The following is a 27,492-nucleotide window of genomic DNA, read 5'->3' as shown; positions in this document are numbered from 1 at the left end:
TAAGAATCTGATTTATGGCGCCCTCAGCAGGCAAACAGCAGTAACTACAACATGTGTGCTCTCAGCACTGTCCCTGTCCACAGTCTGAGGACATTATTCATGAAAGCAAAGTTGAAATATTCAGTATACTCTTCTTCTACTGTGAAAAACTCAGTGTGTCACATTTTATTAAACATTAAACTTTTGTTTGAACTGTGGGAATAAATGAAATATTCCACCTGAATGAACTCAGCGGCAGTCCTTCAGCTCGTCCTCCTGCAGAGGGCGCTCTTCACGTTCACTGTTAGCTGGTCACTAAACCACAGACAGGAGAAGTATTTGGATCCTTTGCTGCAGGAAAAGTACAAATACCACACTGAAAATACTGAAGTAGAGGTTTGCGAGTATTATCAGTTCACTGTACTTAAAGAACTTAAAGTACTCGTGTAGCAGTAAAATGTTCCTGCTGTATTCATGTGTTTGCTGATCTAAAAATACTTTTCACAGACATAATCAATCATCCCCGATCAATCAGTCGTCCCTGATTAGACCCCCGGAGACGCTGATCAGCCCCGCAGCTTCATCACTCAACACAACGTCTCTTAAAACAGACGGGACAGCAGCAGCACGCCGCCGCCTCCAAGCAACCTTTATTAAACACTGACAACAGCAGCTGCAGCGCCGACAGTTCGATTCCCCACTGAAGTAATGACAGACCACCAACCGCAGGATGGTTAGCAAGTCTGTTAGCAGCTTGGTTAGCAGGTCAGTTAGCAGCTTGGTTAGCAGGTCAGTTAGCAGGTCAGTTAGCAGCTTGGTTAGCAGGTCAGTTAGCAGCTTGGCTAGCAGGTCAGTTAGCAGGTCAGTTAGCAGCTTGGTTAGCAGGTCAGTTAGCAGGTCAGTTAGCAGCTTGGTTAGCAGGTCAGTTAGCAGCTTGGTTAGCAGGTCAGTTAGCAGGTCAGTTAGCAGCTTGGTTAGCAGGTCAGTTAGCAGGTCAGTTAGCAGGTCAGTTAGCAGCTTGGTTAGCAGGTCACTTGCTTCTTTCCATCTTGTTTTGTTTAATTTTATTTTGAAGTTCATTCACTTTGTTGCGACGTTCCAGTTCTTCTACTTTCAGTCTTTTCTGACTTGTTTTTACTGTATTTTGTCACCATTTTTTAAATTTCATTCGTCCTTCTCTGCTGTCCACCTCCAGCTGTGTGTTTTCATCAGTGTGATCGTCCAATCAGAGACGAGCTGCGTCTCATTCAGAGAACCTTTAATTTGAGTTTATCGACGAGGATGACAGAGACGGGATGACATTTAGCTCGCAGCGTCCAGCCGAGAGAGATAAGACATGCTAATTACAGCAGCTAACACGCACACGCACGCACACACACACACACGTGGAGGACAGTAGAAAGCAGGTGTGTCCTCTGACAATGAATCTGTTGATGTTCGTTTTATCGTCTTTTAATGTCAAACAGTCTCATTGTTCTGAATTCTGGCCCTTAAAAAGAGAAAAACTGATGCTGAAGGTAAAAAGGATTCTTTTGATTTTGTCAATGTTCAAACGTCAAATGTCCTTTCAGAGATCCTTCAGATGAAGCATCCAGTCTGACAGACGTTTTCTTTAAACCCTGAACTGTCTCCACCAAAATGTCCCGTGTGCACAGACAGACTCTTTCCAGGTGTCCTCCTGTCCACTTCCTGTGTGACAGCAGCTTCATCATCCCAGCATGAAGTCCAGCTGGATCCTGTTCTGCTCACAGTCTTCTGGTTTGTCCTGATCCACCACAATGAGACAGGCGGCTCAAACTGCAGCAGATCAGGAGATAATCGTTCAGCGTGGCTTCAGACTGTGTGGATCGGAGTTCATGGCTCCTCGGAGTGAAGCCTGGAAATGTCCAGCAGGGGGCGCAAACAGCTCACCTTCATCCAGACTGAAGGATCACACAGACTGCATGAAGTCTGTGCGTGTTAGCTGCTGTAATTAGCATGTCTTATCTCTCTCGGCTGGACGCTGCGAGCTAAATGTCATCCCGTCTCTGTCATCCTCGTCGATAAACTCAAATTAAAGGTTCTCTGAATCAGACGCAGCTCGTTTCTGATTGGACGATCACACTGATGAAAACACACAGCTGGAGGTGGACAGCAGAGAAGGACGAATAAAATTTAAAAAAAATACAAAGGTGACAAAATACGATAAACACAAGTCAGAAAAGACAGAAAGTAGAAGAACTGGAACGTAGTAGCAAAGTGAATGAACTTCAAAATAAAATTAAATGAAACAAGACGGAAAGAAGCAAGTGACCTGCTAACCAAGCTGCTAACTGACCTGCTAACCAGGCTGCTAACAGACCTGCTAACCAAGCTGCTAACTGACCTGCTAACCAGGCTGCTAACTGACCTGCTAACCAAGCTGCTAACTGACCTGCTAACCAGGCTGCTAACTGACCTGCTAACCAAGCTGCTAACTGACCTGCTAACCAGGCTGCTAACAGACCTGCTAACCAAGCTGCTAACTGACCTGCTAACCAGGCTGCTAACTGACCTGCTAACCAGGCTGCTAACTGACCTGCTAACCAAGCTGCTAACTGACCTACTAACCAGGCTGCTAACAGACCTGCTAACCAAGCTGCTAACCAAGCTGCTAACTGACCTGCTAACCAGGCTGCTAACAGACCTGCTAACCAAGCTGCTAACTGACCTGCTAACCAAGCTGCTAACTGACCTGCTAACGGACCTGTGGTGGTCTGTGGTTAAGTCCTGTCACAACAATAGTTTGAGCGCTGCTGTGATCATTTAATTATGTCTGAGTCTACTGAGAACAGAAGAAAGCACAACACGGAAACATTTATCAATTTTAGGCTTCGCACATTTAATGAAGACAACAAACTCCAGAGAGGTTCACATCGTCGTAACGTCTGCAGGTTTAACTCACGACTCTTGACTAAGTGTCGTCAAAACGAAAAGGAAAGCAGGATCCTCTGCTGAGTCGTTGAGGAACAACCTCTGACCCTTAAATCAACCTGCTAACTGACCTGCTAACTGCTAACTTTCTTTTAAATTTCTACTAAATCAAAGACTGGATGACATCACCAGAAATGTCCAATGAATGAGTTACATGTCAGTCCACGTGAGATGTGGATCTGAGTTCCCGGCTGGTCCTGGTCCTCCACAGTCCTGTCCATCAGCTTCAGCGTCCATCTGCTGGGTCTGTCCTTGACGAGGTCGGGGACTCGTCGGCACACTTGTGGTTCTTGAGCTGATAAAGCCACGTGAACCTTCGGCCGCAGAGGCTGCAGCGGAACGGTTTCTCTCCGGTGTGAGTTCTCGTGTGCAGCTGTAAATGTTCATACCGAGAAAACCGTTTACTGCACAGCAAACAGCTGAACGGTTTCTCTCCGGTGTGACATTTCAGGTGGTTCTGCAGATGCACCTTCTGCCCAAATCTTTTACCACAAATTGAACAGATGAACGGTTTCTCTCCGGTGTGAATTCTCATGTGGGTCTTCAGATTTGAGTTTTGGTTAAATCGTTTTCCACATTCAAAGCAGCAAAATGGTTTCTTGCAAGAATTATCTGTGTTATTTCTCAGAATGTTCAAACCTAAACGAGCTCCTGAGGTCTTTCTGTCGTCATCGCTGACTTTAGCCTCACATTCAGAGGAGCCTTCAGTCCTCTCGTCAGCGTCAGGGTGTAAAGGTCTGACTGGATCTGAGGTCCTGGCTGGCGCCGGTCCTCCACAGTCCTCACTATCAGTCTCAGCTTCTGTCTGTCTCTGATGAAGCTGTGAGGACTGAGGTTCCTCTTCATCAGCCTCTTCTTCACTCTTCACAGGGACACTGAGTGTGAACTTACTGAGATCAGCCTCCTCCAGCCCTCCGAGCTGCTCTCCCTCCTGATTGGTCCACAGTTCCTCCTGTTCCTCTTTAATGTGCGGCAGCTCTGGTGGGTCCTCCTGGTCCAGACTGTCCAGACTGTCCTGCTGCTCAGGAGGATCCTCTTCTTGACTCACCAACAGCTGCTGGACGTCTGCAGGAAACAGGAAACACAAATGGACACTGAGGAAAACTGTGACTTCACGTTCATCAGAGGTCTAACAGGGTTCGGATTCTTCTCTGGTGGTTCAGGTTGACACGTGGACTGAAAACAGTTCACCATCTCAGTCTGGTTAGGTCGAATTTGTCTTATTTTGAAACTGGACAGCAGGACAAACACCCTAAATGTCATTATTTTACCCTGAAATCTGATGATCACTCAGGAGTTACAGCGGTCGTCCACCAATCAGGAGGTTGGTGGTTCAATCCCTGGCCTCCTCAGTCCACATGCTGAAGTGTCCCTGTGCAAGAACCCCCCCCCCAAAAAAAACAAAAAACAAAAAACTGCGCCTGATGCTGCGTGAGTTCATACGAACGTCGCTTTGCATCAAAGCGTCTGTCAGAGACTGATGGTAATTTTGGACTTTGTCTGCCGCTCTCAGCTCCTCCTTCACTGATCCTCAGTGTCTTAGCTGTTAGCTTAGCACAAACCTGCACCATCCCAAGTCTGATGAGCTTCACAGACATTTACTGACTGCACTTTGTTATTAGATTGATGTGTGTTCATATTGATTCGTGGCGGTGGTTGATCAGGCTGATTATCAGGTACTTGTGTTTTCAAACTACTTTCCTGAACACGGTGAGCTTGATGGAGTAAAACTGAACATTTGAGAGAAACGTTTAACAGTAATAAAAAACAAAAAATTTAGAAAGCGCGTTTCTTTTATTTTGAAATCCGGATGTAAGCGTGTCCTGTCTCTGCTCAGTTTAAAATGAGGCTGCAGACTTTCCACGGTTCAGTGATGATGGAAACAGTCAGTAACCGTCGGTCAACAGCGGGGGAGCGTGTTTACTGTCACAGCTGTTTGCTGAATGTGAGAAAAGACGCGAAATAAAGTCGCAAACAGAAGAAACGTGAAGCGTCTCGACGCCGTTCAGTTCAGTGAAGCTGAGAGCAGAGAAGGAACAGACCTGCTCTGTGGAGCCGAACGCGAGGCTGGAAAACGGCGTCCAGTAGTTTCCGCTGTCGCTCGTTCTCCTCTTTTGAACGACAGAGTTCCTCCTCGTACTCTGCTATCGTTCTTTCAAACAGCCCAAATATCTCCTCGGCAGCCGCAGTCAGTCGCTGCTTCACCAACGCTCTCAGCATCTGGACTTTAGACATTTTCACACAAACTCCGTCAAAACGCTGTTTGCTCTCCATCAAACGGTCACTGACGAGCGCCGTGTCGCTTCTTCAGTCCCCGGCAGCCTGTTTCCAGCTAGCATGCTAAGCTAACTTCAGTCCCTGGCAGCCTGTTTCCAGCTAGCATGCTAAGCTAACTTCAGTCCCTGGCAGCCTGTTTCCAGCTAGCATGCTAAGCTAACTGCCGTAGCTTTGTGGGCAGCACGCAGTCCGTTGAGACAGTTTCACACAGACACGCTGACGGATCTTTACTGTTCGTGTCACTTAACACAACAGCGAGACTCCTTCACAGGCTGGACGACATAGACGCCATCTTGCTAAAAACAGCGAGTCAGTGAATCGCTTCCGGGACTCACTTCCTCTCGCCCGTCAAATTAAAACCTCCAAAAGTTCACGGACACATTTACACGTCAACCAGGCCAATTGTTAATCAATAAGTTAAGAATAAATAAAACATTTAACATCCAGCTTTTAAGTTTTTGAGCTACACGAAAAGAGAAAGAATGAGTCTGGAATCAGCAAAGCGTGAAACCTGGAAACGTCCAGCAGAGGGCGCAAACAGCTCACCTTCATCCAGACTGACGGTTCACACACAGACTGCATGAAGCTCTGCTCACTCACTCCAGGACACGCTGTGCTTTTACTTCACTTCATCCTACTTTCTCCTTGTCCACATCTCAGAGGGAAATACGGAACTTTTACTCCTCACATTACTTTTATCTGACAGCTTTAAACTTTACAGATTTTACACACAAACACATGAAGAGTTTAGAAAATCTGATGTTTAGTCATAAACGGTCACGTCTTCGTCCTGGCACTGGCAAACTTTATTAGAGGTCCAAGCAGTGATGCTCTGTCTTCTTCTTCTTCTGTTATTTTTCCCTGATGAAAGCGTTCAAGCACTCCACCCACGACTCAGGCACATGATGACGCTCGTTGACCTCAAGGCGGCGCCATAACAAGTAAAAAGTTTAGATTTGAGTAAGCGACAGGGAGACAGACGAGTTCATTCATGATGGACATCATCATTTAATTCACCAATAAATCTTCAATATCTCACCTACATTAAAGAACAATACGCAGAACTCTTCAAAAAGACTCTCACTTCAGAACATCACAACACGACTGGCTGCAGCCTCGGCTGAGATGGACAAACAGAGCGAAACCCACAGACTCAGAGCACAGATGAGAGACTCTGGCCTGACGAGAAAAGGCTGTGAGCTTCAGAGATACACAGGATAAATACACACTGATCACTGATTAACGAGCTGGCTCAGGGACACCTGAAGCACGAGGGGACGAGCCCTCAGGACAGGAAGTGACGCACTCACAACTTTCTTGAATGGAAATGAATTCATTCATTCATTCATTCATTGACCATGACGTCTGTCACCAGGATGAACTCAGACGCACTGTGCAGGCCTAAAACTGTACAGGCCAATAAGATGCAGGTAGAGGGCTAAGCACGTCCTCGCAGAGCTGGAGTTACATCCAGTAACTATTGTTTTCCTCATTGTAACACTGAGTCCAGTAGAGTGAAGGTGTGAAGCTAACATTATGAGCAACGCACGCTAACATCTCTGCTGTTGCTGCAAGAACCAACACAAGAGTCTTCATCTGCTGTCAGCACGAGGAAGAGGAGACCCAGAGGAGCAACCTGATGGAAACATGTCCACAACAATGACTGAAACTCTTTGGCTAACAGTTAAATTGTTACGTGATGCGTCACAACAAAACAGGATTCACTTCAAACTGAAGCTCGAGGACGATCGATACCGTCTTCAAACTTAGAGCCTGAACGTTTGTTTACATTGCTTTACTGATCATTCTGCTGGTTGGCCTGTTGAGTTTGGTGTTAGCTTGTTCTGCGGCTAACTCGACTAGCAGCAGTGTTGTAACCCACAGGCTGGAGCAGTGTTGGAGTGTCTCACATTGAGGACAGTCAGAGAAACTGTGGACGTTCAGCCTCGTTTAAAGAAGCAGAGCAGCAGCTTTGATGTGGAAACTCTTTCCTCTCGTTGCTTTTTGTGTTGTCTCTCGTAGCCTGAGCTAACATTAGCTCCACGCTTCACACTGCCGCTGGAGCTCAGCTGGTCGGTGGTTACTGGACAGCCTTCCTTTTTACTTCTATAATAAATTAGGTCATACTGCTAACCCCTTGATTCTGGTTGTATGAGCTCATAACTCACATACATAAATACATATAAAAAAAGCCCTGTGGCCACAGCCCAACAGTCAGGCCTGACACACGGCCCTGGGCTAGCTCCAGTTCTGGGGAGACGGATATGAGTCCCCTCAGCATATGGGTGGCTGAAAAGACGATAAGCTGCAGTAAAACCAATGAGGTGTTAGATGATCAATAATGACGTGCTGCGTGTGTAGACCTCCTACTGTTCCTGTACAAATCAGCCACCGTCACCTGGTGGATCCTCAGCCGAAGCCCCTTCGCTTCTTTCCCTTTGCATCTACGCTGAGCTCGTTCGTGGCCTCTCTAAAAGTCACCTGAGGGAACTCCATCGCACTGCCGGAGAACTTGGATCCCAGCGGCTAAGTGAACATTGTGAGGTGGAGGGAAGAATTCAAATAAGAAGGTTTTTATTTACAGCTGACTGAGCAGCTTCAGTTGCCGCTGCTCTCCCCAACACACTTATGACTTTTGACCTGCGACTGCCACGTGAACCTTTTGTCACAAACGCTGCAGCTGAACTGTTTCTGTCCCGTGTGAACGGAGAAGTGATACGTCAGGTTAGCCTTCTGAGAGAAGCTCTTATCGCACACTGGACAACTATACGGTTTCTCTCCTGTGTGGACTGTCATGTGCTTCTTCAGACCTCCCTTTTGTGTGAAGCTTTTTTCACAGTACAGACAGCTGAAGGGTTTCTCTCCAGTGTGGATTCTCATGTGGTTCACCAAAGCGCTTCGAACAGCAAAACTTGTGTCACAAAATGAGCAACTGAAGGGTTTTTCTCCGGAGTGACACCTCATGTGCCGAATTAAGTTCGGCCTCTGGGAAAACCTTTTGCCGCAAACTGAGCAGCTGTACGGTTTCTCTCCCGTGTGAAACCTGGTGTGTCTCCGCAGGCTGTCCTTTCGACCAAACTTTCTCCCACATTCACAGCAGATAAAGGACTTTTTGACAGCATTACATTTGACGCCACTCACAGGGACGTCGTTGACTGTCCCCAGCAAACCTGCCTGAGCCTCGCTGCTCTCCTTACAATCATCATCGCTGACTTCAGTTTCAGGGTCAGAGGAGTTTGAAGCCTTGTCGTCACCAACTGGTCGATCTGGATCAGAGTTCCTGGCTGGTTCTGGTCCTCCACAGTCCAGCACCTCAGCACAGCTGCTGCGTAAAGGTTCAGTTTGAAGTTGATGAAGCTGTGAGGACTGAGCTGCCTCTTCATCATCCTCCTCCTCCTTCACCTCCTCCAGCCCTCCACGCTGCTCTCCCTCCTGATTGGTCCACAGCTCCTCCTGTTCCTCTTTAATGTGTGGCGGCTTTGCTGGGTCCTCCTGGTCCAGACTGGGGCTCCACTCCTGCTGGTCAGGAGGATCCTCTTCACAGTTCACCAAGACCTGCTGGATGTCTGTGGGACACACTGAAACACACACATACACACACACACACACACACACACACACACACACACACACACACACACACACACACACACACACACACACACACACACACACACACTGTTCAAACCAAGATAAAAGATGAGTGACGTGAGTTCACGAGAAAAAAACATTTCTTCATCTTTTCTGGTTTGAACTGGATCAAACAGGTTCAAAGAGGTCATGACCTCGAGAGTCAGTTCAGACGTGTGTGAGAGAGAGAGAGAGCGAGTGTGTGTGTGTGTGTGTGTGTGTGTGTGTGTGTGTGTGTGTGTGTGTGTGAAAGATCAAACAATAACAAATGAATATTTCATCAGTTCATTGATGTCACGTCTCCTGTGATTGGACGGGCATGAACAACCCACAACATTCCACATCCATTAGCATCGCCATGACAACGACGTCAGCCATGACGGCTGCGGGGCGGCTGTGTGTCAGGAGGTCGAGTGACCAAAACCCAAACGTGCCCCCGATGCTGCGCCATCGCAAACGACTGATCGAGGTGAGAGAAACAGATCACAGATCAGTGATCAGTGTCGGGAAGGTCAGACGTGCACTTTATCATGACTTTATCAATATTCTGAAGATTTAGTTTTTCAGTATTACTTCATTAGTGGGGGCAGAAGTACTTCAGTGTATGTACTTTACTTATCACACACACGTCATGCTTCAGTGAAAAGTGTTTGACCGTCCTCGGTCCGTCTTTCCTCCGCCGCAGACCAGGAGCGGTGGGCTGCCAGCCGAGCGGCGCCCGGGGGCCAGTTTCCTTTGTCCCCGTTGGTCGGGTGGTTCTTCTTCATGTTTTTAATGGGGGTATTTTTATGGAGGAAACCCAGGTGAGCACGGGGAGAACATGCGAACTCCACACAGAAAGGCCCTTTTTCCTTGAGCAGCAGGCACTGACGGCACGGTGGAGGACACGCCAGCAGCGCCCACAGCGGGAATCGAACTCAAAGTACTGAAGTAAAAGTAAGACGACAGTGTAGAAATACTCTGCCTTCAAAACGTTACTGAAGTACCAGAATCAAAATGTACTTAAAGTGTCTGAAGCGAAAGTACGCAGAGGGAAACAGTCCAGAATATGAATGAAATGCTGAGTTATGATTACTGCATTCATGTGTTCATCAAGGAGCAGCTCACCTGAAACCTGTCACGTGCTTCCTGGTGAATTAATATTAATCATCTGAGTCGGATCAATAACAGATAATCACATATTTGACCCAAAGCTGACAAACAGGAAAAAGACACGACACGAAGTTACTCAAGTGAAGTACTGTACGCATGTACTCCAGTACTCCCTGCTGGTACTTGTACATGAGTCGTCAGGCCGCAGCACGCGGACAGTCCTGCTCCTTGAACCGGCCCAGCCTCGCGCCTCCTCGGCCTGAACTAGCTTAGCTACGGCTAACGGCCGGTTTAGCCTCCGTTAGCTTAGCACGAAGCCTGTGACGTTAGCAGAAACAAACCCACCTGCTCGCAGCAGCTTGACTTCAGGTGTCAGAACCACGTCCAGCAGCTTCCGATGGCGGCGCTCGAGCTCCTCTTCATACTCCGTTATTGTTCTTTCAAAATGTCCGAAAATCTCGTCCACAGCAGCAGTTAAGCGCTGACTGACGAAGACCTTCAGACTGTGAAGCCTGGACATGTTCCACAGAGACAGAGGACAGAGGACAGGAGGACAGGCGGACAGAGACAGACAGACACTGACGCTTCTTCTCACTGTTTACGAGTTTATGAAGGAGCGACGGAGGAACAACAACCGAGGGACGACTTCCGGGTCACGTTTCAAAATAAAGGCCTTACTGTTCACACACACACACACACACACACACACACACACACACACACACACACACACACACACACACACACACACACACACACACACACACACACACACACACACACGTGACTGAAACGATCAATGACGAGTGGAAGTTCGCTGGGAAACTGTTTCTGGGTGTTTCGTCCCGTTCATGCGCCTTTCTGCAGAGCTCACACTGTGTGGACGCTGTGAGGATGCTGTGAGGACACTGTGAGGACGCTGTGAGGATGCTGTGAGGACACTGTGAGGACACTGTGAGGATGCTGTGAGGACGCTGTGAGGACGCTGTGAGGACACTGTGAGGATGCTGTGAGGACGCTGTGTGGACGCTGTGAGGATGCTGTGAGGACACTGTGAGGACGCTGTGAGGATGCTGTGAGGACGCTGTGAGGACACTGTGAGGATGCTGTGAGGACACTGTGAGGACGCTGTGAGGACGCTGTGAGGACACTGTGAGGATGCTGTGAGGACGCTGTGAGGACGCTGTGAGGACACTGTGTGGACGCTGTGAGGACACTGTGTGGACGCTGTGAGGACGCTGTGAGGACGCTGTGAGGATGCTGTGAGGATGCTGTGAGGACACTGTGAGGATGCTGTGAGGACACTGGAAGGACGATGTCTACAAATCTATTGTGAGTCAAGAAGAGGATCCTCCTGAGCAGCAGGACTGTCTGGACAGTCTGGACCAGGAGGACCCACCAGAGCTGCCGCACATTAAAGAGGAACAGGAGGAACTGTGGACCAATCAGGAGGGAGAGCAGCTCGGAGGGCTGGAGGAGGCTGATCTCAGTAAGTTCACACTCAGTGTCCCTGTGAAGAGTGAAGAAGAGGCTGATGAAGAGGAACCTCAGTCCTCACAGCTTCATCAGAGACAAACTGAACAGATGAACACAGGATCTGATGGAGAGGACTGTAGAGGACCAGGACCAGACAGGACCTCAGATCCAGATGGACGTTAACACCTGAGATGATGCTGTGATTGGTGCATCAAATCAATCACACGTTAACGTTAGCAGCATGCTAACAAACGTAAGCTAACGAGAACAGTGGTCACCATGTGAACAGGTGAGCGTGCAGGTAGACTGCGTCAAACATTCTGGAGGCTTCTTTCAAAGTACGACTCAGTTTATTGAACTTGATCAGGCCGATCGATCAACTCGATCAATCATCAATCAGAGACAAGTTAAAGAAAAAAACTCTTGTATTTCGGCCTGTTCATCTTTTGATGTCAGTCATGAAATAATTAATCCAAATATTAAAGATTCTCCAGTTTTTCAGACTGATGGTAATGAAGTCGTGTTTGTCTTTTTAAGGTCTTTGATGTTTCAACATAAATTAAAGTGACAGAAGAAGAAGCGTCTCATCAGCCGCAGGACGGCGAGCGTAGATCACATGATCAGAGTCATTTAAACTCACATGACCTGACGCGAGGACGCATACCTGAGAGCAGACACCTGTTCAGCCCGTCGGATCAGCAGACTCACCTTCTGTTTGTCAAGTAGCTGTTAGCTTAGCATCAGCATGTTTCCGTCTCGCTTTAGCTTCAAAACAAACTGCAGAACAGAAACAGGAGGCTGATCTGAGGTCAGCGCGGCTGGAAGCGGATCGCAGAACGTCAGCTGAACAGACTGAAGTGACAAATCCAGTTTGAACCAGTTCAGTCTGGAGACCGAGGAGGCCGATTGTGTCTGTTCAGTGAAGCTACGACGCTAACTGATGGCTGTCTGCTGGACCTCCTGACAGACTGAGGACGAGCCTGAGGACGAGCCTGAGGACAAGCCTGAGGACGAGCCTGAGGACGAGCCTGAGGACGAGCCTGAGGACAAGCCTGAGGACGAGCCATCAGAGAATGAGGATGAACACAGACAGAAAAACACTTTCAGACACATTTACACAGACGACAGGAAGTCAAAGTCAAGTCTCAGTGACGGTTTATTGAATTCTGCCTTCTCACACAGTCTGAGTTGAGCAGGAAGTTCAAACTCTCGCCGCTGCTTTCATGTTGACGGCGTCACTCGCCGCACTCGTTCGGACACTCGTGTCTTTTAAACTGCGACTGCCAAGTGAAGCGTTTGCCACAAACGCCGCAGCTAAAGGGTTTCTCTCCAGTGTGCGCCGCCATGTGTCGCGTCATGTGACCCTTTCGTGAGAATGTCTTGTCACAGAGCGAGCAGACGAAAGGTCTGAGTCCAGTGTGAGTCCTCATGTGCTGAACCAAAGTGTGACGCTGAGTGAAACTGGAGTTACAGACCGAGCAGCAAAAAGGTTTTTCTCCCGTGTGGATCCTGAAGTGTGCGAGCAGATCCGAGCGCTGCCTGAAGCGTTTCGTGCACAGAGAGCAGCCGAAGGGTTTCTCTCCGGTGTGGACCCTCATGTGTTTGTCCAGCGACCAGCCGTGACTGAAGCTGCTGCTGCAAAGCGAGCAGCTGAAGGGTTTTTCTCCTGAGTGACGTCTCAGGTGAGCGGTCAGGTGTTCCCTCCGGCTGAACCTTTTACTGCAGAACGAGCAGCCAAACGGTTTCTCTCCCGTGTGACACCTCATGTGTCTCTTCAGATTCGTCTTGTGGCCAAAGTTTTTACCGCATTCAGAGCAAATGAATGATTCTCTGTCAGCGTTTCTCATCTTATTCATCACACAGTTTAAACGAGGTTCTCTGGACTCTGTCCAATCATCGTCGCTGTCTTCAGTCTCAGAGGAGTCTGAAATCTTGTCTTCAGTATCAGGTCCATCTGGATCTGAGGTCCTGTCTGGTCCTGGTCCTCTGCAGTCCTCTCCATCAGCTTCTGTTTTCATCTGTTCACTTTGTCTGTGATGAAGCTGTGAGGACTGAGGTTCCTCTTCATCAGCCTCTTCTTCACTCTTCACAGGGACACTGAGTGTGAACTTACTGAGATCAGCCTCCTCCAGCCCTCCGAGCTGCTCTCCCTCCTGATTGGTCCACAGTTCCTCCTGTTCCTCTTTAATGTGCGGCAGCTCTGGTGGGTCCTCCTGGTCCAGACTGTCCAGACAGTCCTGCTGCTCAGGAGGATCCTCTTCTTGACTCACCAACAGCTGCTGGACGTCTGTGGAAGACAATGAGATGAAGATGTTACTGTTCCAGTTCATCCAGTAAACAAACGATGAACTCAGCTGTTAGTCTGGAAAAACATCTGTTAGAAAACATCCAGTTCATTCACGACACTGACAGCTGTTAACGTCTCTTCATCATCACACACACACACACACACACACACACACACACACACACACACACACACACACACACAGCTCCGTCACGTTCATGTCGAATAAACTTTACTTTCAAAACGTTTTTCAGGCTCTTCGGTCAAACGATCATTAAATGTTAAAAAATCATCTTTTATTAGCTCTCATCTTCATTCATTCATTCATTCATTCGTTCATTCAGAGCCCTTTCAGTTACCGTAAAGTGGAGAGTAGAGTCGCTCTCCTGTCGTCAGTCGCTGCTTCACCAACGCTCTCAGCATCTGGACTTTAGACATTTTCACACAAACTCCGTCAAAACGCTGTTTGCTCTCCATCAAACGGTCACTGACGAGCGCCGTGTCGCTTCTTCAGTCCCCGGCAGCCTGTTCAGAGCTAGCATGCTAAGCTAACTTCAGTCCCCGGCAGCCTGTTTCCAGCTAGCATGCTAAGCTAACTTCAGTCCCCGGCAGCCTGTTTCCAGCTAGCATGCTAAGCTAACTTCAGTCCCCGGCAGCCTGTTCAGAGCTAGCATGCTAAGCTAACTTCAGTCCCCGGCAGCCTGTTTCCAGTTAGCATGCTAAGCTAACTTCGCGGGCAGCACACAGTCCGTTCAGACAGATTCACACAGCCCCTCTGACGGATCTTTACTGTTCGTGTCACTGAACACAACAGCGAGACTCTGCTGATCCGGTTCGACTGGACGCCATCTTACTCCAATGATGTGAAATTAGCGGCAGCACAGAGAATTACTTCCGTAGCTTTGAAAGTGAAGATTGAGCTTCCGGTTCAGCTTCGTTTGTTGACGCTGTCATGAACTGGGATTTAATTCAGTTGCATTTTTAATAGTAGCGACAGTCAAAACACTTACAAAAATATTTACTGAACACCTGAAGAGTGAGACTAGTCTTTGTGTAATACCAACACTACGTGAAGTGCCCACAATTACTTCCGGTCTCGAGACGGAAGTATTAGACCGCTTAAAGATGACGGTCGAGTTCACTCGTTGGTTGAAAAAGAGTCAGAGTTTAGGGTCCAAAGGCGGGGCGACATCGTCAACTGCCGGATGCGGTTTAAAACCCCGAACTGAAGCTGCTGTCTTTTTCCTGCTGGAAACGTGTCTCCTGTTCAGCAGAGAGTCAGTGCTAAGCTAACACTAGCTACATCTTCCAAAGACATCTTTTCTCCTGATCAGTTAGAAACTTGTTGTGACGTATTCTCTCCAGTCTAAGTTTGTTCTCTAATAAAGGCCGGGGCTAACGTGAGCAGCATGGCGCCCAGACGGAAATTTGATTTTAAATTCAAAGAAAGAGTTTTGCAGTTTGCAGAGGAAAATTCAGGAGAGGAGGCTGCGAGACGCTTCAACATCGACTCAAAAAGAATCAGGTACTGGAGGAAACAGAAGGTCGAGTTGCTGTTAGCTGACAAGAGGAGAGCACGGCTAACCGGAGGAGGCCGGAAGAAGGTTAACGTGGAGCTGGAGAAACAGCTTTCAGAGTGGATTTACTCACTGCGGGACCAACATAAAGCAGTGTCGGGACAAATGATCAAGAATAAAGCTTTGGAGATCTACCCTTCAGTGAGTGATGGAGGCAAGATGTTTGTGGCCAGCAGACGTTGGCTTCAAAGATTTCTGCAGCGCAGCAACATGTCACTTCGACGTCGCACCGCCACCGACCACAAAGACCCGACTCTGCTCACTGAGAAACTCGTTGCGTTTGTTGACTACGTCGGCAAAGCTGTCAGTTCTAAAAGGATTTTAGAGAAGGACATCATTGCGATGGATGAGACGGCAGTTTGGTTTGATATGATTCCCCCCACGACTGGTGATGCACCGGCAGCGAAGAGCGCGGCTCTGAAAACCGCGGGAAGCCACCTCACCGTTGTCCTCGCTGCCAAGGCCGACGGCAGCAAACTGAAGCCTTACGTCGTCTTCAGAGGGGCTGCAGGTGAAGTTAAGGCCATGCAGCAGCAGATCTCCAGCGCGCTGATCGCCACCTCTGCGACCGGCTGGATGAACGACGCTCTCATCGCAGACTGGCTGCAGGCCGTGGTGGGGAAAGCCAGCTTCGCCCCACAGCTCCTGGTGTGGGACTCGTACCGCTGCCACATTGGTGCCGCTACCAAAGCTGAACTGAAATGTGGCTACAACATCACACCAGCGGTGATCCCGGCAGGCTGCTCCAGGTTTGTCCAAGCCCCTGATGTGATGTGGACCCAGACCTTCAAGCGGAGTCTGCGTGATAGCTACAGTCGGTGGGCGGCCAGGGACGCCGGTAAGGAGTACGCAGCTGGAGGTTCTTTAAAAGGCCCGTCCCGCCGCCTGCTGGTGGACTGGGTGGTCGCAGCCTGGGACAAACTGGACAAGGACATGATCAGAAAGTCTTTCAAGGTTTGTGGACTGTCTGTGAAAACTGACGGGAGCGAAGACGACCTCATCCTCTGCTTCAGGGAAGATCAGCCCTGCGCCGCCGGACGGGAGGCGCTCACCCGGGTCCGCCAGGAGAACAGGTGCCAGGCGGCCCACGATGAGGAAGACGAAGAGGAGCTATTTAACAATGAGCTTGTTGTTTTTGATGATGAGGAGGAGGAGGGGGACAATGATAATGGTGAGGATGATGCCTTTGGGCAGGAGGACAGTGACCACATGTCATGGCTCTGTTTCATTCATCATGGTGAGCTGATCCTGGTTTTTCAGTCTGAATTCAGCCTGAATCTGAAGATTGTTGTTATGTTTGGCCAATAATTTGAGTTTGGAGCTGAAGTTGAAGTGAGAAACTGGCAACCAATCCTTGGCTTTTGGTTTTAAACATGCAAAATATGGAATCTGAATTTTCAACATTTGTCGCGTTAGTGATGTTTAAATATTGCTGGTGGAACCAGAACGAGTCGACGCAGCACTTCACACGCCTGCAGACGGCTTCTGGCTTAGAGCTTTGTGATTGGCCGTCTGATCGCGCCGCTCTGACTTTGATCATTAATGATTATTTGTTGGGTCTCTTAAATGTCCAAAAATGTCTTCTGAAGAAGATCAAATGATCTTCACATTGAAGGTTTTATGTTTCATAGATCTTCAGATTCCCAAATACACATAAATAATAAATAATGACTGTCTGCCTGTGTTTCAGCTTTACCCTCAAACAGCAGAAAACAGATTCTAATTAAAGAAGAGCAGCAGGACAGTCTGGACCAGGAGGACCCACCAGAGCTGCCGCACATTAAAGAGGAACAGGAGGAACTGTGGACCAATCAGGAGGGAGAGCAGCTCGGAGGGCTGGAGGAGGCTGATCTCAGTAAGTTCACACTCAGTGTCCCTGTGAAGAGTGAAGAAGAGGCTGATGAAGAGGAACCTCAGTCCTCACAGCTTGATCAGAGACAAACTGAACAGATGAACACAGGATGTGATGGTGAGGACTGTAGAGGACCAGGACCAGACAGGACCTCAGATCCAGACAGACCTGATACTGAAGACACTTCTGAGCCTGAGACTGACGACAGTGCTGATTGGAAGGAGAGCAGAGAACCTCGATCAGGCTTAAACACTGAAAACAGGTCCGTGTGGAAAGAGAGACTCTGTCAGTAGTTTGGTCGTTTCGTAGCTTCGAGTCAAAGAGGCCACAGGAGGTCTGTGCAGAGACCGATGACGACGTCTGATGATGAAGAAAAGTCTTTCAGCTGCTCAGTTTATGAAGATGCTCGTCACTTGAGATGTGACCGGGGAGAAAAAGCTTCCAGCTGTTTGCGGCGTCTGAAGGATTTCAGAGGAAGTCAGTGTCTCCATGCACATGAGAAGCCAGACAGGGAGAAACCGTTCCATTGTTCCCTCTGTGGCAAAGCCTGTTGTTCCAAATCAAAGCTGACCAAACACGCGAAGGGAAACCCGACCACTGCTCAGTTTACAGTCAGAGATTTAGTTCAAACAGCCGTCGTGACAGAATCTGTTCAGCCGTGAAGGTTTGAGGTTTCGCTCACGTGTGTGTTGTAAATGAAAAGCTGCTGCTTGAGCTGAACCGTTCAACACCATCAGAACTGAAGCACATGACGTCTTTCAGTGAATCAAAGGGAAACTTTCCTGATGGAAGACGTCATCAGTGTTTGGCTGATTTCAGACCAGTGTGAGCCTCAGCGCCCTCAGTCCGGTTAGTTCAGCCCTTCACAACACTTGTCCAATGAAATCTGTGCCTGCACACATTCCCGGCAGGTTACTTAGTAACACGACCGCCATATTTCTACAGTCTATGGATGGATGTTTGTCAAACTGGACTTCCTGGTTTGTGTCCCATCGCCTCACCCGGACCTCAAACTGCCCACAGCTGTTCAGACCCGTGTGGACTTCGCAGACTCTCGCAGACGATGCAGCTTTGACGCTGGTGATTTGAGTCCATGATCAATCAGCAGATGATGCACAGTGGAGTCGTTTAATTTTCTCTCCATGTGAGTGTCCTGACAGTCGATTAAAGGCGTCCTGTGACCTCAGTTAGTGATCGATACGCATGAAGCTTCCTGCTGTTTTCTGCTTTCAGACGTTTCCACAAACATCAGAAAAACCAGGTGATCAAAGTGAAAGTTAGCAGACAGACGTCATCAGTGACGGGCAGACTGCTGACTAAGGTCAGGTGTCTGAGGCAGAGCTGCCTTTAGTCCTCTGACTGCAGAGGACAAAAAAAAAACTGCAGTTCTTCATCTGATTGAGTCCAGTCCTGTTCCTCCTGGGACCAGGACACAAAGACAGCTTGTATGAAAGGTGCTGCACAAATCAGTTTGATTATTATTATTATTATTAGTATTATTGAACACGTCAGATTTGTGAAGCTGTGTGTCCAACAGGTTCAGGTTTATGAATGTGAGTCACTGTGGAAACAGGCATGAACTTCATTTCCACAATAAGAGACAAGTTTAAACACGGACGCTGTCATCAGATTAACTGAGTGTTTTCCATCAGTGATGGATGCCTGTCAGCCAATCATCATCATCATCATCATCATCATCAGTGCCTCGCGGTTCAGCATCATCAGCAGTGAAATTAAGAGAATGAAATCAATCACTCCTAAAAGTTTCTAAACGTTCGTCTGAGTGATGTTTTACACAAAGCTTGTAGAAGAATCACCTGAACGTCTCACCTGCAGTCATGTGTTGAGACTATTGAAAATTAAAGAGTGAAACATCACATGGATTCAGTGTCGTGTTGGTCCTTTGAGAAGCTCAGAGCTGTTCAAAGTGACTTCTGTGGAAGGTTTCTTCGGTCGCAGCGATCAGGTGGTGAACTGAACCATGGTGGTCATGTGACTCATCACCTGACACATGACACTCGACAGAAAACCTGAAGAGATTTGAAAACTTCCCGTACAGATGGCACAGTGACTGCGAAGGCAACAATAAAATGATTAATATTTGTTATTATAATTTGATTTTTATTTATTGGTGCAGAATTCAAATTCAGTTCAGTGCAATTCAAACGCTGCAAAATGCTTTAAAGGATAAAAACACGAGATTCCATTTGAGTTACTAAATATGTTGTTATATATGAGGTTAGACTCTGCAGTCTGACAGACCTTTTTAATGTCAAGACAACAACTGTTGACTGAACGGGAACATTCAAAGAAACAGAAAAGTGTCTGTCACAATTCATCCTCACTTCCAGCAACAACGTTCAAGTGTTCTGCAGTTAATTTCCAGGTAAATACCAAAATGTTGAGGAAATATTCGTCAGTGTCCAAATTCAGCCTCATCTGCTTCATCGCACCATGAAGTCTGAATAAATCCAACGACGAAGGCTCCATTCCTACATGAAGTTTATTCCCGTAGTTTGATGAAGTTCAGCAAAAACACAAAACGCAGCAACAGACCACGAGTTTATCAAAAATGGCTTCAACAATGAAAAACTCCAAGTTTCAAGTTTTGGTTTTATTGCCATCCAGTGACAGTGAATACAAAATGAAAAGCACAGATGAGTTTAAGATCAGATCCAACCAGCAGTGAGTCCAGTGAGCAAGCATCATTCAGTCAATATCTAACCCATCAAACATGGACCGAAAAGAAAAGGGACAAGAGTCATTTTAAAAAGTTTAAACCTCTTCACTGAAACCAAAAACAAAATCACTTCATCTGATCAAAGAAACTAATCTACAATCACTCTGATCATCAATCAGTTTCAGACAGTGAAGCAACAACATGAAAAGCCTTCAAAGATCAAAGACCTGCTGCTGCACTCTGACACACATGACAGTCAGCTGAGTGACTTTGGTTTTTGGACTGTTGGTCTGTTAACTGATCGGCAGATTGATCAATAACGTAAAAGCTTGTCAGTTGATGTTTAACGTTTCTTGCCAATGATATTTACAACAACAAAGATGGAAGAGACGTCCCGCTTCAAATTCCTCTTTGGTGCAACTGCGTGGTTTCTCTTCAGGATGGCGCCTCACACGAGGACCCCCCATCACATTCGTGGTATTTCAGCTCTGTGTACCAGGCGAAGCTCTTCTGACAGGCGCTGCACGTGTACTGTTTCTCCACGGTGTGGACGCCCATGTGAGACTGCATACTTGCCTTATGTGCATACTTTTTACCACAAACTGGGCAAATGAAGGGTTTCTCTCCTGTGTGCGTCCTCATGTGTATCTTCAGATGGGACTTGTACAAACACACTTGTCCACAAACAGAACAGAAGAACGCTGCTCTCTTTCCTGTGTGGAGCTTCATGTGGTTCTTCATGTGGTGAACGTACAGAAAGCGTTTGCCACACTCAGAGCAGCCATAAGGTTTCTTTCGAGCTTCCTGTGGTTTCCTGTCGTCTTTCCAGAAATCACTCTCAACGCTGTCGTCGCTCTCAGCTTCAGGAGACTCTGACCCTTTTTCATCGGGGAAACTTAATGAATCACATCCCGCAACACTTTCAGGGATTTCATCATTTGCCAAAGTGCTTGATGGACGTTCTCTGGTCTCCTTCCAGAAATCACTGTCTACACTGTCATCGCTATCAGGTTGCAAGTGTCTGTGTGGATCCGGGTTCCTGGCTGGTCCTGGTCCCCCACAGTCCTCATCAGCTTCTGTTTTCATCTCTTCGGTTTCTCTCTGATGAAACTGTGAGGACTGAGGTTTCTCTTCGTCCTCTTCTTCCCTCTTCACAGGGACGGGACTGAATATGAACTTGGTGACATCGGCCTCCTCCAGCTCTTGAAGCCGCTCTCCCTCCATCCCGATCCAGACTTCCTCCTGCTCTTCTTTAATGTGTGGGGGCTCCGGGTCCTCCTGCTTTGCCCCCCTGTGGACCTCTGTATTGACCCCCGTGTGTTGACTCAGACTTCCTCTTTCTGTATCGTGCTCCTCACACACTGAGCCACCGAACAGTTTCTCTCCTGGATGATTTCCTCTGTGGATCTTCAGAAGGTGACGTGTTGCATCACTGTCAGAGACTTCGTTATGTTCCAGAGAGCTCAAACCTGACTGAGGCTCCCTGCTCTCCTCCCCGTCACCAACACTGACTTCAGTCTCAGGTTCAGAGGAGTCTTCAGTCTGGTCTTCAGCATCAGGTTTATTTGGATCTGAGTTCCTGGCTGGTTCTGGGCCTCCACAGTCTTCTACATTAGCTCCTGTTTCCATCTGTTCTGCCTCTCCGTTCTCCTCAGTCTGGCTTTGATGAAGCTGCGAGGATTCGCCAGCACACTGATGGTCATTGAAACTATAAAGCCGAGCGAATCCTCTGTCGGAAACATTGCACCTGTAGATTTTCTCTTTCGCGTGGACTTCCATGTGTTTCGTCAAATATCTTCTCCAGGCAAATTCTTTACCACAAACTGAACAACTAAACTGAGTTTGTCTTGTGTGGATTCTCATGTGCTTCACTAAAGACTCGCTGTCAATAAAACCTGTGTGACAAACTGAGCAGCAGAACGGTTTCTCCCCTGAGTGACACGCCATGTGAAAACTTAAACTTTCACATCTGGCAAAAGCTTTACCACAAACTGAGCAACTAAACGGTTTCTCTCCTGCATGAATTCTCATGTGTACCTGCAGAAGGTGCTCGTGGCCGAATCCTTCACCATCCTGAGAGCAGCTGAACAATCTGTTGGCCGTCATCTGTGAAGACTCAGTGTCACATTTGTGGCTCATGAGCTCCGACTCTGAAGTGAACATTTTCTCACAAACAATACAACTGGGTGGTTTCTCTCCTATATGGACAGATATGTGTCTCGTCAGATATCCTCCTGTAGCAAATCCTTTGCCACAAAATAAACAGTTGAACGGTTTCTCTCCTCTGTGACATCTCTGCAGTGTGGGACTGTGCTCAGATCTGATGTGATGTCCAGAGGAGCCGAAAGCTTTCTTCTCAGGATTAGATGCCGGAACGCCAACAAAGACTTGTTCATTTTTCAGATGATTTAGACCCGACTGATGTCTGCAGATATCGATGTTAACGCCTACACGTGTCTTGGGTTCAGTTTTACTTACATCATCAGAGAAGCTCAGTGGTTTCTTGCCTGTATTACATCCATCGTTTCCAGACACTTTTTTAGTTCTCCGGTAAGTGAAACCTGACTGATGTTTCCTGGTCTCTTTCCAAAAATCAATGTCAACACTGTCATCCGTTTCAAAAGACAACTTGGTCTCTTTATCAGTATCTGCTTTGAAATGTCTATACAGATTCAGGTTCTTGACTGGTTCTGATCCTCCACAGTCCTTTCCATTAAGGCCACTTCTTCTTTGCTGTGAGGACCCACCGAGACACTTGTGTTTTTTGATCTGAAACTGCCAGAAGAATCTTCTCCCACACTCACTGCAGCTAAAGGGTTTCACCCCCGAGTGAACTGCCATGTGCTGTGTCATAATCCCTCTTTGTGAAAATCTTTTCCCACAAACAGTACAACTGTATGGTTTTTCTCCCGTGTGAGTTCTCATGTGGATCTCCAGGTGGGAACTAAACTGCCGTTTCTTACCACAAACAGTGCAGGTGAACAGTTTCTTGCCTTTGTGCATTCTGATGTGGGTCATCAGAAGGTAATTGTTAGGAAACGTTGCATCACATTCAGAGCAGCTCAGTGGTTTCTTGCGTTTGTCATTTCGGCTTCTGTGATGCTGCGATGCGACACTCGCACACTTGTGGATTTTGAGCTGCGACGTCCCTCTGAATCTTTTGCCACAGTCGCTGCAGCTGAACGGCTTCACCCCTGAGTGAGTGGCCATGTGGTACGTTAGAGCTCCTTTGTGTCTGTATGTTTTCCCACAAACCGAGCAACTGAACGGTCTCTCTCCAGTGTGTGTCTTCAGGTGGTAGTCCAGACCTGCTTTCTGAGTAAACCTTTTACTACACAAAGAGCAGCTGAAGGGTTTCACTCCTGTGTGAGTTCTCATGTGTATATTCAGATTTCCTCTGTGTTTGAAGGTTTTTCCACACACAGAGCAGCGACATGATTTTCTCTCACCGTCCTTCCAGTCTTCATCACAGCCGTCACTCTCAGGTTCAGAAAAATCTGAAATCTTGTCTTCAGAATCAGGTTTGTCTGGATTAAAGTTCCTGTCTGGTCCTGGTCCTCTACAGTCCTCTCCATCAGATCCTGTGTTCATCTGTTCAGTTTGTCTCTGATGAAGCTGTGAGGACTGAGGTTCCTCTTCATCAGCCTCTTCTTCACTCTTCACAGGGACACTGAGTGTGAACTTACTGAGATCAGCCTCCTCCAGCCCTCCGAGCTGCTCTCCCTCCTGATTGGTCCACAGTTCCTCCTGTTCCTCTTTAATGTGCGGCAGCTCTGGTGGGTCCTCCTGGTCCAGACTGTCCAGACAGTCCTGCTGCTCAGGAGGATCCTCTTCTTTCTTTACCGACAGCTGCTGGACGTCTGTGGAGGATCATGAAACACAAACACTCATTATGGACGTCCAAAGACAAACAGATACAGCTGCCAAACCTCAATACAACAGAAACACTTGTCAAACAGACAGAACCACCAGACCACCTCAGAGTTTCAGAGTCCAGCTGTCATTTTGGACTCTGACTTGAACTTTGACGCTCACATTAACAAAATGACCTAAACGACATTTTTCCACCTAAGAAATGTTGTCAAAGGACAGTCGATCTGAGCGATTCGTACGGCGAGTTCAGAACTGCCTCCAGACCAGAGAAGAGAGCACGAGTCCACTTTGAGCCAGTCTGCACTGCCCCCCATTTCTTTTAGAACTGAGTATTTATCAGTGTTACATTGAATGAGAGCCCTCTGGTCTTCGACCAATGGTGCTGTTTCTAACTATTCCTGAGGGAAAAGAAAACACTGAAGACTTCTTATTCAGGTGAGCCTGCAGGTAAACACTTCCACTTTCTATGAAGACCACACCTTAAGAAGACCTCATACACAACAACCAACACACAACACAAAGTCCAGAGAGCAGAGAGAAACTTTCATCAGGAGCTAGCTGGTCTACCTAACGTTAGCTTAGCATCAGCTCCCTGCGACATTAGCACAGCAGTAAACTAAACAAACCTGCTCTTCGCAGCTTTATTTCAGGCTTTAAAAGCACATCCAGCAGTTTTCTCTGGCGATCGATCTCCTTTTCAAAGCCAAATATTGTTTCCTCAAAACATCCAATCAGATCTTCTCGAGCCGCGGTCAGCAGCTGCCGCTTGAAGAAATCTTTACGCTCCTGAAACGCAGACATTTTGGTGATATCAGCCTCCTCCAGCCCTCCGAGCTGCTCTCCCTCCTGATTGGTCCCCAGCTCCTCCTGCTCCTCTTTAATGAGTGGGGGCTCCGGTGGCTCCTCCTGGTCCAGGCTGGACCTCCGCTGCTGCTCAGGAGGATCCTCTTCTCGACCCACCGACAGCTGCTGGACGTCTGCAGTTAACAGGAAACACAAACAGACACATTATTTTTTATTATGCCGGATTCCTCAAACTTCTTCCATCACATCTGATTTGAATCTTAATATTTATTCTCTCGTTGTTCAGTGAAAACAGGTCAAATCATGTTTTAGTTATTTTTGTGACACTGTCGCCGTGAGAAACAAAGGACGCCAACATAACGACATAAACTTCAGCTCTTAGTGTCCTCGAAGGTCCTCAGTGTCTTCAGGGAGAATAAAAGACTCTGGAAAAAATGTCTGCGCTGCCTTTAAGCTGATTGATCGATCAGCAAACCGATCATTGCTGAACTGTTTACGTTCTTTTTCCTTTTTGATGCTTTTGTTGTTGCAGCTGCGCGTCCCGTCGGCGGTTTCACGTGTTTTCTAGTCTTTGGATTTGTCTTTGTATTGTGCTTGTTTGCTGACTCTAGATAAAGTTGGTTGTTGTCTCTTAACTGTCCTTGTTTTGACCTCAGACAGACGAAGCGTCTCTGGACGAAGACAAAGTCTGAAGAAAGAATTAAGATTTTTAGTCAAAATTTAGTTTTCTGTGTATTAACACGTCTGATTCAGTGAAAAATGTCCAGGTAGACACATGCTGTCTTCACTCAGAGACTGTTTGTCCAGAGGAGGACAGAGGACGGACAGAGCGCTTCATCACACGGAGCAACGACGATCACCTGAAGATCAATATCAGCTCAACCAATCAGCTTCAAACATGGACGCTGATGATAATTTAACACATTTATTCAAAGACTTCGTCCTTGATGATAAAATCCACAGATACAAGAAATATTTTAATATTTTCAGTATCATCAAGTGATTTTCATTAGCTCGGTAAAATGTGACAAAGGGTCCCTGAGATGTGACCGTTTTGTCCTTTTTGGCCACTGCAGGCACCCGTACTGAGTCACTCTGAGCTTTTCATGGAGGGAATAACGTCGCTGTGAAGGAAACGGCTCATTTTCTCTAATCGCTGGACGCCAAAATCGTAATTAGTCGTAACCAAATGTAACGTATGATGAACTGGAACATGAAATATTCTGCAGACTGAAATAAATGTTGTCTTTATCAGTGAAAGTAATTATTGAAGATAAACATTAAAAATCTGTAACCGTCAAAGAAAACCGACAGCAGCCAGTTGAGCTGAAGCTAAAGTTAAAGCTAAAGCCGATCAATCATGCAGCAGTTTCACTCAGCTAACTCAGTAACCATGGCAACAGGTATAAACACTCTGATCGATATCTGTCCGACAGTAGCTGGGGCTCATGGGTAATGTAGTATCCAGAAGGACACCGACAGCTTGACTCCAAACAAAACTCTGAACTTCAAACCGCATCAGATCCTGCAGCTCCTCCTTTTTAGCAGGAGCTAGCTGCAGCTAACAGGCAGAGTATGGACGGCGGTCTCGCTCACGTTAGCTTAGCATCAGCTCCCTGCAACATTAGCACAGCAGTAAACTAAACAAACCTGCTCTTCGCAGCTTTAAAAGCACATCCAGCAGTTTTCTCTGGCGATCGATCTCCTTTTCAAAGCCAAATATTGTTTCCTCAAAACATCCAATCAGATCTTCTCGAGCCGCGGTCAGCAGCTGCCGCTTGAAGAAATCTTTATGCTCCTGAAACACAGACATTTTGGTGATATCAGCCTCCTCCAGCCCTCCGAGCTGCTCTCCCTCCTGATTGGTCCACAGCTCCTCCTGCTCCTCTTAAATGAGTGGGGGCTCTGGTGGCTCCTCCTGGTCCTGGATCCTGGTCTGGACTCGCCGACGGCTGCTGGACGTCTGTGGAAGAAAATGAAATCCGAACACATCAGTTTGTGTTCAAGCTTGAAATACTGATGTTTTTTAAGGGTACAAATTTGCTGGATGAACATTAATTACAAGAAAATGTCGTGTAGTTTGAAATCACAGTGTTTAAGTAAAAATATACAATAATTAACATCTGCTGAGAGATTTCACGATGGAGGCCAGACTTCAAAACTTCTGGACAAAAAACACCTCAACTACCTGGCTCAGTTTTCTCAGTTGCTCCTCGACGAGCCGACAGAAAAACTTTTCAAAAATCTTTGAAAAAACATTTTCGAAGAATTTAAAGTTGTTTGTCCCTGGTGTTGGTTTTCCCTCTCGTGGACGTCGTGCACAAAAACAGAGATTTGAATGGTTCAAACGGTCTGTTTTTTATTTTCAGAGATAATCACCAAAAGTCTTTTTTTGACGGCCTACTCTCCAATCACATCCAGGTTTCCTCGTCGTCTCACCATGACTCAGGCGTGACACACAAAATAATCTGTAAATGAAGATGTCATCACACATTTTAGAAGGCTTTTATTTTGAAATCCAACATCAGATGACCCTGATGACGTCTGCCGTCCTTCTGAAGTTTGACTGATTCTTTATCATTAAGTGTGATTAATTATTCACACGATTTAAATGATAATCACGTTCATGTCTAACGCTTTTATTTTGAAAATCAGCTCTTTCGGTAATGTTCCGTCTATACATTCCGCTGAACAACGTGAGCTCGGCTAGCTTGACTGTTCTTCGAATTAGAGACGAACTTGACTGCAGGACTGAGACGTACTGAAGACCGAGTCCGAGTTTACAGGACCAGAAAATGAAAACTCAAGTACAAGTACCTCAAAGTTGTACTCCAGTAAATATACTCAGTTGCGTTCCATCACTGTTTTTCACAAATGAAATGACACAATGACGTAAACAATAATCAATAAACAAAACGAGAGAACAAATAAACTCTAAACTGGAGCTAGCTGCGGCTAACAGGCAGACTGCAGGCGGTTTAGCTAACGTTAGTTTAGCATTAGCAGAGCTTCA

General features: G+C 47.1%; 4 protein-coding genes across 5 annotated transcripts; all 4 read right to left on the bottom strand.

The window, feature by feature from the left end:
• Positions 1-2,819: 2,819 nt before the first annotated feature.
• Positions 2,820-5,520, bottom strand: LOC139345748 (zinc finger protein 771-like). Its single transcript, XM_070984552.1, has 2 exons — positions 4,974-5,520; positions 2,820-3,996 (listed from the first exon to the last, which is right to left on the bottom strand). Exons 1-2 carry the CDS (start codon positions 5,203-5,205, stop codon positions 3,158-3,160), a joined length of 1,071 nt encoding a protein of 356 aa, XP_070840653.1. The 5' UTR covers positions 5,206-5,520; the 3' UTR covers positions 2,820-3,157.
• A 623-nt stretch (positions 5,521-6,143) lies between these two features.
• On the bottom strand, positions 6,144-11,334 carry LOC139345744 (zinc finger protein 300-like). 2 transcript variants are annotated; one of them, XM_070984548.1, is made up of 2 exons: positions 10,276-11,334; positions 6,144-8,786 (listed from the first exon to the last, which is right to left on the bottom strand). In XM_070984548.1, exons 1-2 carry the CDS (start codon positions 10,448-10,450, stop codon positions 7,807-7,809), a joined length of 1,155 nt encoding a protein of 384 aa, XP_070840649.1. In that variant the 5' UTR covers positions 10,451-11,334; the 3' UTR covers positions 6,144-7,806. The 2 variants fall into 2 exon arrangements, with proteins under 2 accessions (XP_070840649.1, XP_070840650.1); XM_070984549.1 differs by having other exon boundaries at positions 6,144-8,774; positions 10,276-10,504.
• A 1,210-nt stretch (positions 11,335-12,544) lies between these two features.
• LOC139345746 (zinc finger protein 32-like) lies at positions 12,545-14,785 on the bottom strand. Its single transcript, XM_070984550.1, has 2 exons — positions 14,053-14,785; positions 12,545-13,693 (listed from the first exon to the last, which is right to left on the bottom strand). Exons 1-2 carry the CDS (start codon positions 14,168-14,170, stop codon positions 12,642-12,644), a joined length of 1,170 nt encoding a protein of 389 aa, XP_070840651.1. The 5' UTR covers positions 14,171-14,785; the 3' UTR covers positions 12,545-12,641.
• A 4,473-nt stretch (positions 14,786-19,258) lies between these two features.
• LOC139345768 (zinc finger protein 62 homolog) lies at positions 19,259-26,428 on the bottom strand. The gene is made up of 3 exons (XM_070984580.1): positions 26,130-26,428; positions 24,302-24,652; positions 19,259-23,662 (listed from the first exon to the last, which is right to left on the bottom strand). Exons 1-3 carry the CDS (start codon positions 26,290-26,292, stop codon positions 20,238-20,240), a joined length of 3,939 nt encoding a protein of 1,312 aa, XP_070840681.1. The 5' UTR covers positions 26,293-26,428; the 3' UTR covers positions 19,259-20,237.
• Between the last annotated feature and the right edge of the window lie 1,064 nt (positions 26,429-27,492).

The sequence above is a fragment of the Chaetodon trifascialis genome, chromosome 17, assembly GCF_039877785.1.
Source record: "Chaetodon trifascialis isolate fChaTrf1 chromosome 17, fChaTrf1.hap1, whole genome shotgun sequence".
Classification (NCBI taxonomy): domain Eukaryota; kingdom Metazoa; phylum Chordata; class Actinopteri; order Chaetodontiformes; family Chaetodontidae; genus Chaetodon; species Chaetodon trifascialis.
This window is presented reverse-complemented; position numbering and strand designations above follow the sequence as displayed.

Excerpts from the sequence above, each read along its gene's own strand:
- LOC139345748 (XM_070984552.1), bottom strand. The coding sequence starts at position 5,205 with ATGGAGAGCAAACAGCGTTTTGACGGAGTTTGTGTGAAAATGTCTAAA. Across the intron at positions 3,997-4,973 it reads CGTTCGGCTCCACAGAGCAG|ACGTCCAGCAGCTGTTGGTG; the intron begins GTCTGTTCCTTC and ends TGTTTCCTGCAG.
- LOC139345768 (XM_070984580.1), bottom strand. The coding sequence starts at position 26,292 with ATGTCTGTGTTTCAGGAGCATAAAGATTTCTTCAAGCGGCAGCTGCTG. Across the intron at positions 24,653-26,129 it reads TTTAAAGCTGCGAAGAGCAG|ACGTCCAGCAGCTGTCGGTG; the intron begins GTTTGTTTAGTT and ends TGTTAACTGCAG. Across the intron at positions 23,663-24,301 it reads AATAAAGCTGCGAAGAGCAG|ACGTCCAGCAGCTGTCGGTA; the intron begins GTTTGTTTAGTT and ends GATCCTCCACAG.
- LOC139345744 (XM_070984548.1), bottom strand. The coding sequence starts at position 10,450 with ATGTCCAGGCTTCACAGTCTGAAGGTCTTCGTCAGTCAGCGCTTAACT. Across the intron at positions 8,787-10,275 it reads AGTCAAGCTGCTGCGAGCAG|TGTGTCCCACAGACATCCAG; the intron begins GTGGGTTTGTTT and ends TGTGTGTTTCAG.
- LOC139345746 (XM_070984550.1), bottom strand. The coding sequence starts at position 14,170 with ATGGAGAGCAAACAGCGTTTTGACGGAGTTTGTGTGAAAATGTCTAAA. Across the intron at positions 13,694-14,052 it reads ACTCTACTCTCCACTTTACG|ACGTCCAGCAGCTGTTGGTG; the intron begins GTAACTGAAAGG and ends TGTCTTCCACAG.